The 13378-nt window shown below is 45.2% G+C and overlaps 2 protein-coding genes and 1 long non-coding RNA gene across 5 annotated transcripts in view; 1 reads left to right on the top strand and 2 right to left on the bottom strand.

Moving 5' to 3' along the window:
* TXLNG (taxilin gamma) overlaps positions 1-4519 on the bottom strand; it is an 83264-nt gene extending 78745 nt beyond the window's left edge. The window contains exon 1 of one of the 3 annotated variants that reach the window (XM_077296291.1): positions 4331-4519. Coding sequence is in view for 1 of the 3 variants with exons in the window: in XM_077296289.1 (XP_077152404.1) it covers positions 3992-4051 (60 nt within the window). In the remaining 2 variants the exon portion in view is untranslated. The other 2 variants (XM_077296290.1, XM_077296289.1) reach the window with 2 other exon arrangements.
* Positions 4520-4532: 13 nt separating this feature from the next.
* On the top strand, positions 4533-10595 carry LOC143816196 (DNA-directed RNA polymerase II subunit RPB11-a). The gene is made up of 4 exons (XM_077296288.1): positions 4533-4669; positions 6416-6505; positions 7290-7464; positions 10431-10595. The coding sequence occupies exons 1-4, from the start codon at positions 4617-4619 to the stop codon at positions 10464-10466; spliced, it is 354 nt and encodes a 117-aa protein (XP_077152403.1). The 5' UTR covers positions 4533-4616; the 3' UTR covers positions 10467-10595.
* On the bottom strand, positions 7553-8952 carry LOC143818283 (uncharacterized). Its single transcript, XR_013224437.1, has 2 exons — positions 8162-8952; positions 7553-8130 (listed from the first exon to the last, which is right to left on the bottom strand). It is a non-coding gene; the product is annotated as an uncharacterized LOC143818283 (long non-coding RNA).
* Positions 10596-13378: the final 2783 nt, after the last annotated feature.

Raw genomic sequence — 13378 nt, 5'->3', positions numbered from 1 at the left:
ATATTTACCCTGGTTACCATTGTAAAAGTAAAAAAAAACAAAAAAAAAAAACAGTACATACTCACCTTCTGATGTCTGTCACGTCCCCCGGCGTCCACAGGGTTACGCGCTGCTGCTCAGAGCTTCCTGTACTGACTGTGTCAGCGAGCAGAGCACAGCGGTAACGTCACCGCTGTGCTCTGCTTTACTGCCGGCGCTGACACATTCAGTGCAGGAAGTTCTCGGCAGCAGCGTGTAACCCTGTGGACGCCGGGGGACGTGACAGACATCAGAAGGTGAGTATGTACTGTTTTTTTTTTTTACTTTTACAATGGTAACCAGGGTAAATATCGGGTTACTAAGCGCGGCCCTGCACTTAGTAACCCGATGTTTACCCTGGTTACAAGTGAACACATCGCTGGATCGGTGTCACACACACCGATCCAGCGATGACAGCGGGTGATCCAGCGACGAAATAAAGTTCTGGACTTCTAGCTCCGACCAACGATATCACAGCGGGATCCAGATCGCTGCTGCGTGTCAAACACAACGAGATCGCTATCCAGGACGCTGCAGCATCACGGATCGTCGTCGTTCTCGCTGCAAAGTCGCTTAGTGTGAAGGTACCTTAAGAATTACTCTGTCCATAACCATTAAATAGCTCAGCTGACACTTCTCCCCTGACTGCACCATATACTGGATCTCACGGCTCGTCTGTGTGCTTGTCTTTTCAATGAGAGATCCAGTCACTGAATCATCTGGCAGCCACTTGTTTCTTTGCCAAACAAAAGGATCAGGCAACCGAACTCCAACATGCTCCACCAGTGGACAGCTGGGAGGCCAATATACACATTAATCGGTGGGTTCGGACCACTTCAATTGTGTACGAGTATAAAGAAGTGAAACTTGCTGCAGGAAATGTTCTAACATGAAAAGACACCTATTACACACCAGTACAACCTCACCCCCTCCCCACTGATCTACTAGACTCCATCAGCATTTTTGTTTCTGGCATGATAAGTTATATGTGGAGAAGCCAATCACTGGCCAACAAAGTGACAACGGCATATTTGGTACAAGACATTGATTCCACCAGTCGTCTCTTCCACTCCTGGCATAGGACGTCATGTGACTGCTGTAGCCAATCAAAACACATACTCTACTCATTCCTTCACACCACTGCCCATGGCTCCACTAGCCCGCTCTTCCGACGTAAGATGTTATGTGACCACAGAAAAATAAAGGGCGCTAGAGAGTCTCTTAGGCCTCATTCACAAGTCTGTGTTGCATACGTTTCTGTTACAGATACAAAACGTACCCATTATAGTCTACGGGGCTGTTCACATGTCCGTTTTTTCCCAGCTGCACTGATGAAGAGTCAAAAGAAGTCTATAGGTCTGTAATAGACAGGTACAGCACATGTGCCATCTGTGTTTAGCAGTAAAGAGGATAGGAGAAGCATATACCTATCTATCCGTGAACTACACTGACGACACACTGACGGTAAAACCGGACACAGACCGTACACTGATGGTAAAAACGGACACATGGACCCCATACTAATGACACACACACCCCACACTGATGACAGATTCGTCATGTACGTGTTTAAACACTCTTCATGTGAGGGCGACAGCAGAGGACTGGAAGAACAGTATGTAGGGCTTTCTTTAAGACTGCCATGGGCCCAGTGGTGGTCTTAAAGTAATAGACATCTCCTTTAACAGGCAAGGCATTTTTTCCTCTTTTTTCTAACGTTTCCTGCAGGTCTGGGCTAATTGCAAGCGACTCTTTACCCCTGGAAGACCCCCATAGTGACGAGGCCACTATCGCTTGGGCAGAACATTACACCGTGCTACTATGTGCCTTACAGGAGGGTCTGGGCTAATCGCAAGCAACTCTTTAACCCTAGAAGACCCCCATAGTGACGAGGCCACTATCGCTTGGGCAGAACATTACACGTGCTGCTACGTGCCTTACAAGAGGGTCTGCACTAATCGCAAGCGACTCAACCTCTGGAAGACCCCCATAGTGACGAGGCCACTATCGCTTGGGCAGAACAGTACATCATGCTGCTACGAGCCTTGCAGAGGGATCTGTGCTAATCACAAGCGACTCTTTACCCCTAGAAGACCCCCATAGTGACGAGGCCACTATCTCTTGGGCAGAACATTACACCGTGCTGCTACGTGCCTTACAGGAGGGTCTGGGCTGATCACAAGCGACTCTTTACCCCTGGAAGACCCCCATAGTGACGAGGCCACTATCGCTTGGGCAGAACATTACACCGTGCTGCTATGTGCCTTACAGGAGGGTCTGGGCTAATCGCAAGCAACTCTTTAACCCTAGAAGACCCCCATAGTGACGAGGCCACTATCGCTTGGGCAGAACATTACACGTGCTGCTACGTGCCTTACAAGAGGGTCTGCACTAATCGCAAGCGACTCAACCTCTGGAAGACCCCCATAGTGACGAGGCCACTATTGCTTGGGCAGAACAGTACATCATGCTGCTACGAGCCTTGCAGAGGGATCTGTGCTAATCACAAGCGACTCTTTACCCCTAGAAGACCCCCATAGTGACGAGGCCACTATCTCTTGGGCAGAACATTACACCGTGCTGCTACGTGCCTTACAGGAGGGTCTGGGCTGATCACAAGCGACTCTTTACCCCTGGAAGACCCCCATAGTGACGAGGCCACTATCGCTTGGGCAGAACATTACACCGTGCTACTATGTGCCTTACAGGAGGGTCTGGGCTAATCGCAAGCAACTCTTTAACCCTAGAAGACCCCCATAGTGACGAGGCCACTATCGCTTGGGCAGAACATTACACGTGCTGCTACGTGCCTTACAAGAGGGTCTGCACTAATCGCAAGCGACTCAACCTCTGGAAGACCCCCATAGTGACGAGGCCACTATTGCTTGGGCAGAACAGTACATCATGCTGCTACGAGCCTTGCAGAGGGATCTGTGCTAATCACAAGCGACTCTTTACCCCTAGAAGACCCCCATAGTGACGAGGCCACTATCTCTTGGGCAGAACATTACACCGTGCTGCTACGTGCCTTACAGGAGGGTCTGGGCTGATCACAAGCGACTCTTTACCCCTGGAAGACCCCCATAGTGACGAGGCCACTATCGCTTGGGCAGAACATTACACGGTGCTGCTACATGCCTTGCAGAGGGGTCTGTGCTAATCACAAGCGACTCTTTACCCCTGGAAGACCCCCATAGTGATGAGGCCACTATCTCTTGGGCAGAACATTACACCGTGCTGCTACGTGCCTTACAGGAGGGTCTGTGCTAATCATAAGCGACTCTTTATCCCTGGAAGACCCCCATAGTGACGAGGCCACTATCGCTTGGGCAGAACATTACACCGTGCTACTATGTGCCTTACAGGAGGGACTGGGCTTATCACAAGCGACTCTTTACCCCTGGAAGACCCCCATAGTGATGAGGCCACTATCTCTTGGGCAGAACATTACACCGTGCTGCTACGTGCCTTACAGGAGGGTCTGTGCTAATCATAAGCGACTCTTTATCCCTGGAAGACCCCCATAGTGACGAGGCCACTATCGCTTGGGCAGAACATTACACCGTGCTACTATGTGCCTTACAGGAGGGACTGGGCTTATCACAAGCGACTCTTTACCCCTGGAAGACCCCCATAGTGACGAGGCCACTATCGCTTGGGCAGAACATTACACGTGCTGCTATGTGCCTTACAGGAGGGTCTGCGCTAATCACAAGCGATTCTTTGTGGAGAACTGGTGACAATACCAGGGCACAGCAAGTGCTTGTCACCCCCAAAATGTGAGAAGACCCACATGCTACTTCCTGGGGCAGTGCAGGGAGTCCACCACCCTGCTGTCACAGCTCCCAACCACGTGTACAGTCAGCACGATGAGAAGTGTATGGAGGACGACAGGTGTGCGCATAGCCCGAGCTCCTCCTCGTGTGCCCGCCGCCGCCGGGACAGCAGGCACACACGTCCTACCTGCCATTACCTGCTCGGAGCCGTCCAGCCTCCCCGCGTCCTCACTTGCTGCCTCTACCTGGCACGACATAGTGTGACGCAGTCTTGGAAATGCCGCGCTCTCGCCAGCAGAGAAGTCCCTAGCGCAGCGCTCTCACACTCAGAACCCCGCAAGCCAGCAGCCAATCAGACGAAGGGCAACACTACTCAGCGCTGCAGCCTCAGCACACGTGACCGGCCGTGCAGGGAGGCGGAAGCACATTGGAAGCCATCTCTTAAAAGGGCAACCATGATACTAAAACTGCACTGGTTACAATTCGGCAGCTTACACCTCCCAGCCGTTATCACGAATCTATTTATCTTTTCTTACCTTATAATAATCAATTTTACACTGTCTGTCATGGCAGCACGCAAAGAAAATAAACTTCTAGTAGCACACAATAGTGTCTGTGTCACTGGAGTCTTCCTATTGCGTTGTAATAGGAAGGGCTTCACAAAAATGGCTCCCTCAAGCGAGCAGCACGCCAGTCGCTGGAGACGCTATGGTAAAACCGGATGTGACGACACGGCGCTCCGGTGACGTAAGTGAAGCGGTGCGCCGTGCTGTGGAGTGTGGACGTCCCTAGCGAGGAGGGAAACAAGCGCTTGGCACCAGGATGAACGCGCCGCCGGCCTTTGAGTCGTTCCTACTGTTTGAGGGCGAAAAAAAGTGAGTTACCGGAAAGTGAGCGCTGTCGTTATGTGTCAGGTTCCGAGTAGTCACTCACCTCAGAAGCGGGGAATTCTCTGCCCTTCAGTTCTGGGGGAAAAAAAGCTTGAATGGAGCCAAGTTCCCAGCTTTTTAACCCCTCCAGGACGGGGCCAGTTATTTTCCTCCTCTTCAGAAGTTTTTTTTTTATTTCCATCATTTTGTTTCTGGTCCTTGGCCTGAGGAGCCTTCTAGGCCCCTGTGCTCTGTATGATGCTGCGTACACTGCTGTACTCTGCGGCTTCTGAACTCTGCAGCTTATTCTCACGGTTAATATGCCCTTTGATTCTTCGGTTTTCCTCATTGACTTGTATGAGATAAGGAAAATCCACAGGTACAAAAGAAACGAGGATTTTTATTGTGTTTCCACAACAGAAATGCACTATAAAGGCACTTAACCCATACATGACCTTATTAATAAGATTTATCAAAGCGAAGTATTAGGAAGTATCCAAAACAAAGCCGCTTCATTTGCAACATGACCAAAAAGAGACTCAAGACGTGGCTGAAAAAATGCAATTAAAATTGGAATGAAAAAAAAGTAACTGAGTAGGTGCAGAAATGCTGCTGAAAATGTGCTGTGTGACTCCCTAACAAATGGAAACATTGACCAAATGTTTCATTTATTTCTTTTAAAGGGGTTGTCCACCAATTAAATAACTCTTCTACTCGCCACAGGAGCCGTTCCAGCATTGTCGGCACTGGGACTCTCGGGACATTATGCCACGCGATTCACTCTCCTAAGGATGCAACTGACATCCGCAGGAAGGCAGAGCTGCTGCTGTTCTCACTACTTCCGGATGTCTTGTTTGTGACTAGGAGAGGAGACTGAAGCCAGCACGGATTGGCCGCAGGGATCGCGCAACATAATGTCCCGAGAGCCCCAGTGCCAACACACGATGTGACGGTGTTTTTATTTTTGTCTTTTACCTGTTTTGCACCTTTTCACAGCAAACATTCACACGTTCCATTAAAATGTCTAATATTTGCGCTGAAAATTCTCCCATAGAAAATAAAATCATGCCACTGAAGTACATTTATACCAAACGTTTGAGACGTTTTAAAAAGTCACCATTGATGAATTGGCAGCAAACATGGAAAACAAAAAAGCAAATTCACAATGGCAAACATTAAATAAAAATAATCAGGGAGGTTGCAGAGTACTGGCCACTTTTGACCTGGCGATGAGTCCTGTTTAACTCCTTCCTGACATGGCAGTTTTTTTTAAGTAGCTTTAAATGCTGCTGCCGGAGGTTGAAAGCAACACTTATGGGACTAACGGCCGGAGCAGGAGCTCAGCTCCACACTCTGCTGTTAGATGCAGATGCTGATTGTGAAAATGTGTTTGAAGAACCTAGAATATAAGAAATAATTTCAGTTGTTTCACACTTTTTTTGTTGCGTATATAATTCCACATGTGTTAATTCATAGTTTTGATGCCTTCAGTTTGAATTTACAATTTCCATAGTCCTGAAAATACAGAAAAATCTTTAAATGAGAAGGTGTGTCCAAACTTTTGGTCTGTACTATAAATTATTACACATTTCAGGCTAATACAAATGTCAAGCTTTAATGTCATGTTCCTAGAAGACAAGTCTTTTATATGTGATATCCCAACCACTCCATTGCTTATAGTATGACAATCTCATTACATTTTTGTATATGTGATAAAATGACAAATTGTAATGCTTTTTATTTTTTCTGTAGGATAACAATTACGAAGGACACAAAAGTCCCTAATGCCTGTCTGTTTACCATAAACAAGGAGGACCACACAATTGGAAATATAATTAAATCGTAAGTCTTAATTCATGCTGCTATACAAAAAAATCTGATGAAAACTACTTGTATATTTAAGGCTCTGTTGCATTCCAAATTTATGCCGAAGGTATTAGTTGGGGAGATTCCCCAATATGTCCAATGGAAGTCTCCGATATATGCCACTGTAGGCATGTACTGCTCCTGGCTTGCCTATTCATAGAAAAGCATAGTCAATTATACCTTTCTGTGCAGTTTAAAATAAGGTACAATGATGTATGTTCAATTGGCAGCTGCTGAAAGGGAACTCCTGTGGCCTACACAAGGTGAAATGAGCCAATGGTTATATTGGGTGTCCACTGCTCTGATTTAGGTTTTAAGGGGTTGTCTCATCATATTAAATGGTTAAATGGCAAAGAACTTGTAAAAACAAGCAACTTTGGAACTTACCTCTTAGTAAAATATGTTTCCATTCTCAAGAATGGAGGGCTTTTAAATTCTATATTTTACATCTGATTGCGAAGCTTACAGACCATCTTCAGTATCCCTGTGCAGTTTGTGCTAGGGCCCAGTAACGCTGCCGGCTCAAACTCTGTCATCAGGAGCACACAGTTTCTTCATCAAGGAGAAAGGCAGGGGAGTGGGTGCGCTCCTGAAGATAGGATCTCGAGACATTTTTAATTTACGATACTTAGCCCATGTTATTGCTTCTAGTACATCAGTGATGGCACTTGATGAGCACCACTGATATAAAATCCATCTTAGAAAACCGGATTTGTATTAACTTGATTAAGTGTGTGTGCTCTTTTCTGTTATTTTGCAGGCAACTGTTGAAAGATCCCCAGGTCCTGTTTGCTGGATACAAAGTACCACATCCGCTGGAACATAAAATTATTATAAGAGTCCAGACAACGCCTGAATACAGTCCTCAGGAGGCATTTACTAACGCTATTACAGACTTGATTAGTGAGTTGTCTCTGTTGGAAGAAAGATTTAGAGTAAGTACTGATGTGCTAGAATGTGTTTTTTTTTGTTTTTTTATTGTTTTTTACGGCAATACATGTGCATTTGATTCATTGTTACCTGTGTTTTTTTTTTTACTATTAATTTGAATGGGCAAACAATGTTGCAAAAACACTTAAAGAATTAGCATGCTGCAGATTTGAATGAAACACTTGGGTGCAAATCCGCAAGGAAAAGAAAAAAATAGGTAGCATAAGGTTCAAAAAATCTCATTCACGTTTTTACCATAACTGAAAAATGCAAAAATCTCCGATCAAGATGCCAGTAAACATTGATGCACATATCTAGACATGTCCTGATTAGGCATAGTTAGTATTTAGATGTGTCAGGCTACGTTCCCATGATCAGGAGCTGCGTTCTAATCACGAAGGTAAAACCACATGTGTTTACTGAACGACGCAGATTTACCGCATCCAATACATATCTATTGTTGAAATAGTGTATCCGCAACAGAAATTGCCATGTAGCGGCTCGTAAACCTGCACTGCTGGTTAGTTTACTCTGTGTCAAATAGAAGCACAATGGGCATGGGATTTCAATAAATCCCATCCACCGTGCTTGTACTGTAAAAAGCAATATTTTGAATGCAGCACAAGTGCCCTGCTTCCAAAACACTGCTATTCATGATCATGGCCGTATACCTGAACTGTATTCATGATCATGGCCGTATACCTGAACTGTTCATCTTATTATTTTTGTAGTGGGACGAAAATCTCCATAAATGTAAGTCAGAGATGACCGTAACAGGTTTTGATAGTCAAAAAGAGTGTTAACTTTATGAAAAGTTTGTGTATTCTGTCTCCTGGGTTGACTGCAGGCTGCATAGAATCTTAATAATAAATCCTTCACAGTTAGTAAACAGTACACACTTTGATATGAGACACATCTCTGAATTCTGTGTCTCAGCCTCTATCTCCTGCTGTTTTCAGATTACATAGCAAAAACCTGCTGAAAGATTGCCTTTAACGAATCAGGAGCATCTGACTGTAGTATCCTCTTCATCAAGACCAGCATGAAAAACGCCGGGTTTAATTAATCTGGTCTTTAGTTTAACCCCTTAACCCTCGGAGCTTTTTTCGGTTTTGCGTTTTCGTTTTTCGCTTCTTCCCAGAGCCATAACTTTTATATTTTTACGTCAATATGGTCGTGTGAGGGCTTGTTTTTTGCGGGACGAGTTGTACTTTTGAACGACACCATTGGTTTTACCATGTCCTGTACTAGAAAAACGGTAAAAAAATTCCAAGTGTGGTGAAATTGCAAAAAAAGTGCAATCCCACATTTGTTTTTTGTTTGGCTTTTTTGCTAGGTTCACTAAATGCTAAAACTGACCTGCTGTTATGATTTTCTAGGTCATTACCAGTTCATAGACACCAAACATGTGTAGGTTCTTTTTTTTTTTTTTTTATCTAAATGGTGGGAAAAAAAAATTCCAAACATTGTTAAAAAAAAAATTGCACCATTTTCCCATACCCGTAGCGTCTATTTTTCGTGATCTTGGGTTAGGTGAGGGCTTATTTTTTTGCGTGCTGAACTGAAGTTTTTCATGATACCATTTTGGTGCAGATACGATCCCGTTATTGCATTTTAATTCAATGTTGCGGCGACAAAAAAAACCTTAATTCTGGTGTTTTTACTTTTTTTTTTTTTTTTTTTTTTCTCGCTATGCCGTTTAGTGATCAGGTTAATTCTTCTATTTTTTATTTTTAAAAACATTGGAGAATAGAAGCTGCCACAACCTGATCGGCTCTACTACATAGAGGCAATGTTCAGATCGCCTCTATATAGCAGATTTACTCACTTGCTATGAGCGACGACCACTGGGTGGCACTCACAGCAAGCCGGCACTGACAAACATAGAGGTTTCCAGCAGACCTCAGATTGTCATGCCAACACACCGGTGACCCGTGATCACGTGACACGGTCACCGGTGTGCGTATTTCCGGCGCGACAATTTAAATGACGCTGTCAGTTTAACAGAGGCATTTAACTGGTTAATAGCTGCGGGTGGATCACAATTCCACCCATTTCTATTGCGGGCACATGTCAGCTGTTCAAAACAGCTGACATGTCCCCGGAAAGATGTGGGCTCATCACCGGAGCCCACATCAAAGGGAGGGGAATCTGACATCGGCATACTATTATGCCCGATGTCGGAAAGGGGTTGAACATGTTGGTTAGCTTTGTACTAGAAATTCTAATTTTTGGTACATGTTACGCATTAGACAATACACTTTCTAGTTCACCATATCCCTTTTTAACTAGACAATGCTGGAGGGCAAGGTACAGAAAGTGGTATATGGTGTAAGGCCGGTTTCACACTTGCGTTCGGAGCAGCTGCGGAGGGCTGCGGACTTCCTCCGTGAAGCCCCGCCCTCCGCCGCTAGCTCCGCCTACTTCGGCATGCGGCCTGTGTACCTATATTTAACATTAGGTACGCAGGTCGTGTGGCTGTATGCGGAGGCTGCCGCATGCGTCGTTTTGACTCTGCGGATAAAAAAAAAATGCTACAGGCTGCGTCCTACGTTGGCCGCCGCAGCGTCAAAACGACGCATGCGGCAGCCTCTGCATACAGCCGCACGACCTGCGTACCTAATGTTAAATATAGGTACACAGGCCGCATGCCGGCCGCATGCAGAAGTAGGCGGCGCTAGCGGCGGAGGGCGGGGCTTCACGGAGGAAGTCCGCACCTGCTCCGAACGCAAGTGTGAAACCGGCCTAAGTCATGAAAGATGTTTGGCATATTTAGCTTGATAAATCCCCTCCATTGTATTCAGTTATGAATGCGCTGATCATTGCTAACTTGAAATGTGGAAATTGACAGTATTGGTTGTAGTTAAACAGGTTCCAGTCATACATGGCTACGCTGCCTACTACATGAACTAGTTTCATATGTTCATTGTTTTATGAAATTACTCATACTTTGCCGTGTCTATTTCTGCAGGTTGCCATTAAGGATAAACAAGAGGGAATTGAATGAATCTGTCTGGAGACTTTCTTGCTATAACTTGTTGCAGCTTCAACATTTCTCTGTTCTGTGGGGAACTGTGACTAGTGTTTGTGTGTGGTGTTGTTTTTGTTTGTTTTTTTATTAAATTAACTAACATAATCTTTCTTTTGTTTGAGTTTTTTTCTTCCAAATTTTTTATTAGAGAGTTGGCTCATAATTGGGTCACACTCTCTGGCAGCAGCTACAACCTATACTTCTGTATTATAATAACCACTCATAACTATGATTATTTGTCCACTGCAGAGCGGTGGTGTCAGTGCCTTTTCCTAGGTGAAACTGCCCATACGTATTGATAGTATCTATAGATGGAGAAGAGCAGAGGCCCTAGGACTGAACCTTGTGGGATTCCTGACAGATAGGGGGCGAGGGGAGGAGGTGGTGTGCGAGTGGGAGATGCTGAATGTCCGGTCTGTTAGGTACGACAAAATCCAAGATAAGGCCAAGTCAGTGATGCCAAGAGTTGAGAAGAGTTGAGAGGGTCTGTAATAGTCGGGAATTGTCCTCTGTGTCAAAGGCAGAGAACAGGTCTAGGAGGAGAACAGAGTAGTGTCGCTTGGCTTTGGCAGTTATGTCAGTGGTGTCCTTAGTTAGGAGAGTTTCAGTGGAGTGATGCTGCCGGAAGCCAGATTGAAAGCGGTCAAAGAGGGAGCAGCAAGAGAGGTGGGAGGACAGCTCAAGATGGACGTGGTGTTCCAGTAGTTTTGAGGCATAGGGGAGAAGTGATATGGGGCGATAGCTGGATGCAGAGGATGAGTCAAGAGGGCTTTTTGAGGATAGGTGTGATTGAGGCATGTTTAAAGCTTGAGGGGAAAACACCAGTTAGTGATAGGTTGAAGAGATGGGTTAGGGTTGGAATGAAGACTGTGGTGAGGTTTGAGATGAAGTGGGATGGAATCGGGTCGAGTGCACAGGTGGTGAGATGTGATCTTGAGAGTAGAGTGGAGAGTCGATCTTCTGTAATGGTGGAGAAGTTGGTTTTGGAGGAGGTGGGCTGGGCAGTTAGGAGAAAGGGCTCTGGGGGTTGTCGACCTAAACTGTCTCTGATGCAGTAGCGTAGCTACCCGGGGGCAAGGGGGGGGGGGGGGTCGCCCCAGGCCCGATGCTCAGAGGGGGCCCACCCGGAGCTAAGCTACTGTAACAGTTACATTCTGCGGCAGAGCAGGGAGAATCAATCTGCCGCGGGCCGCTATGGGCCTTTGAGTAGGCGGGGGGGGCAGTGCCAGCAGTGGGAACCCTGCCTGTCATCACAGGGTCATCTGTAAGGTAATGAGGCAAGGTGCACCGCCACAATACAGATGATTCTATAAATGATATCTAGTATCATACGGGGTGCAAGCCAGTGATAAAACAACTATGTTAAATGAAAAAGGAAACCAGTATCACTCCAATTATGCACACCACGTAGTCACAATAAAGCATAATGTTTAGAAAAAACACAGGATTTTATTGAAACACACTAATAAAACATTTAAAAACAGACAAAAGACCCCGTCCATGCCAGAAAAAAGGTAAACAGTAAATACAATGATATGTACATACAAAGTATTTTACCCCTGCCTGCATATAAAGGACTAATAGTCCGGTTCACTATGTAATTTCGCCGGAATTTTCTGGAGAGTTTCAAATATGTACATTTTTGGAAAGGCTATGGTATAAGCAATAAGAAAAACAATGTTTCCATTTGCCCCGAGTCCTAAGTGGCCGCCATCTTGGATTTTACAAAATGGCTGATTTACATCGATTTTCGTTAATATCTCAGCTTGTAAGTAACGTAAAACTTAAATTTTGACAGCTAAACATACATTTTGAGTACTAAGAAATGCAGTGGTATCCAAATAAATACTCTATATACGACTACAAATTGTATCGGTTTATATTTGAACAAATTTTCGAACTCGAAAAGCAGAGAGTTAATGTTTTTAACTTTTGAACAACCAGAGTGTCTTTACATATCGCCACCATCACTGTCATCATCAGTTTCATATTTGGTCTGAGTGTCCTCGTCATTCATACACTCGCTGTCACACTGACAAAGATCGGTACAGGATAAGTTATTTTTTCGGCACGAACACCTTGAAGAAGAACAGTCATGTTTGCATTGACAACTAATCATCTCGATTATTGCTTTTGGAGCTGGAAGAACATCTGTCATGGTTGGTTTCAACTGTCCATCCAACCCTTTGTGATAGCCATTCTTCTCGGGATCCAGCTGAGAATCCTGCAAAGCAATGTTAGCTTGTCCCCACACTCTGGCTTGGATATGGACTCTGAGGACATGTTGTTTTAGAGCTCCGAGTGTAGGAGGTAACCTGTCACTTTCTGCCATATGCTTGCAAAATAGATGCCATCGCAGTTCGGGAATATTCTTAATAAAAATGCCTTTTGGAGAGTAAGCAAAACATACGAAGGTAGCAAGAGTTGACAACATAGTTTCGCTCACTTCTTTTTCAGTCGAAAGCATCTGCAGAGAACTGATTACATCTGGTGTTGCGTTCATGTAAGCTTGCAGCCAGATTGCTTTGCCAATTCGAGAGAACCTTCCAGTTGTGTCAGCACCAGTGAATGCATGGAAGGCTGTCAAAGCCTTTGCTCTGTCTGCCCCTATGACTCGCCTTATTGGCTCTATCTCGATCATCCCAGAGACCATTGAAATCGATGTATTCTTCAGCATGAGGTCATAGTTAGCTATGACCAACACCAGTACATCGGTATCAGGGGAGAAGAAAACCATCCTTGCATCCGGTGGGTTTCGTTGTGTTGCCAAGACAGCTTGGTAGATCAACAGTGTGTCTGCTTCTTCGTGATTGTTGTCGTCGAAAACTAAGTTTTTGTTGCTCCTGGTACACCCTGAAGAACAAGTGATGACCAGTTTTTGTGATGAA

The sequence above is a fragment of the Ranitomeya variabilis genome, chromosome 3, assembly GCF_051348905.1.
Source record: "Ranitomeya variabilis isolate aRanVar5 chromosome 3, aRanVar5.hap1, whole genome shotgun sequence".
NCBI classification, from domain to species: Eukaryota; Metazoa; Chordata; class Amphibia; order Anura; family Dendrobatidae; genus Ranitomeya; species Ranitomeya variabilis.
This window is presented reverse-complemented; position numbering and strand designations above follow the sequence as displayed.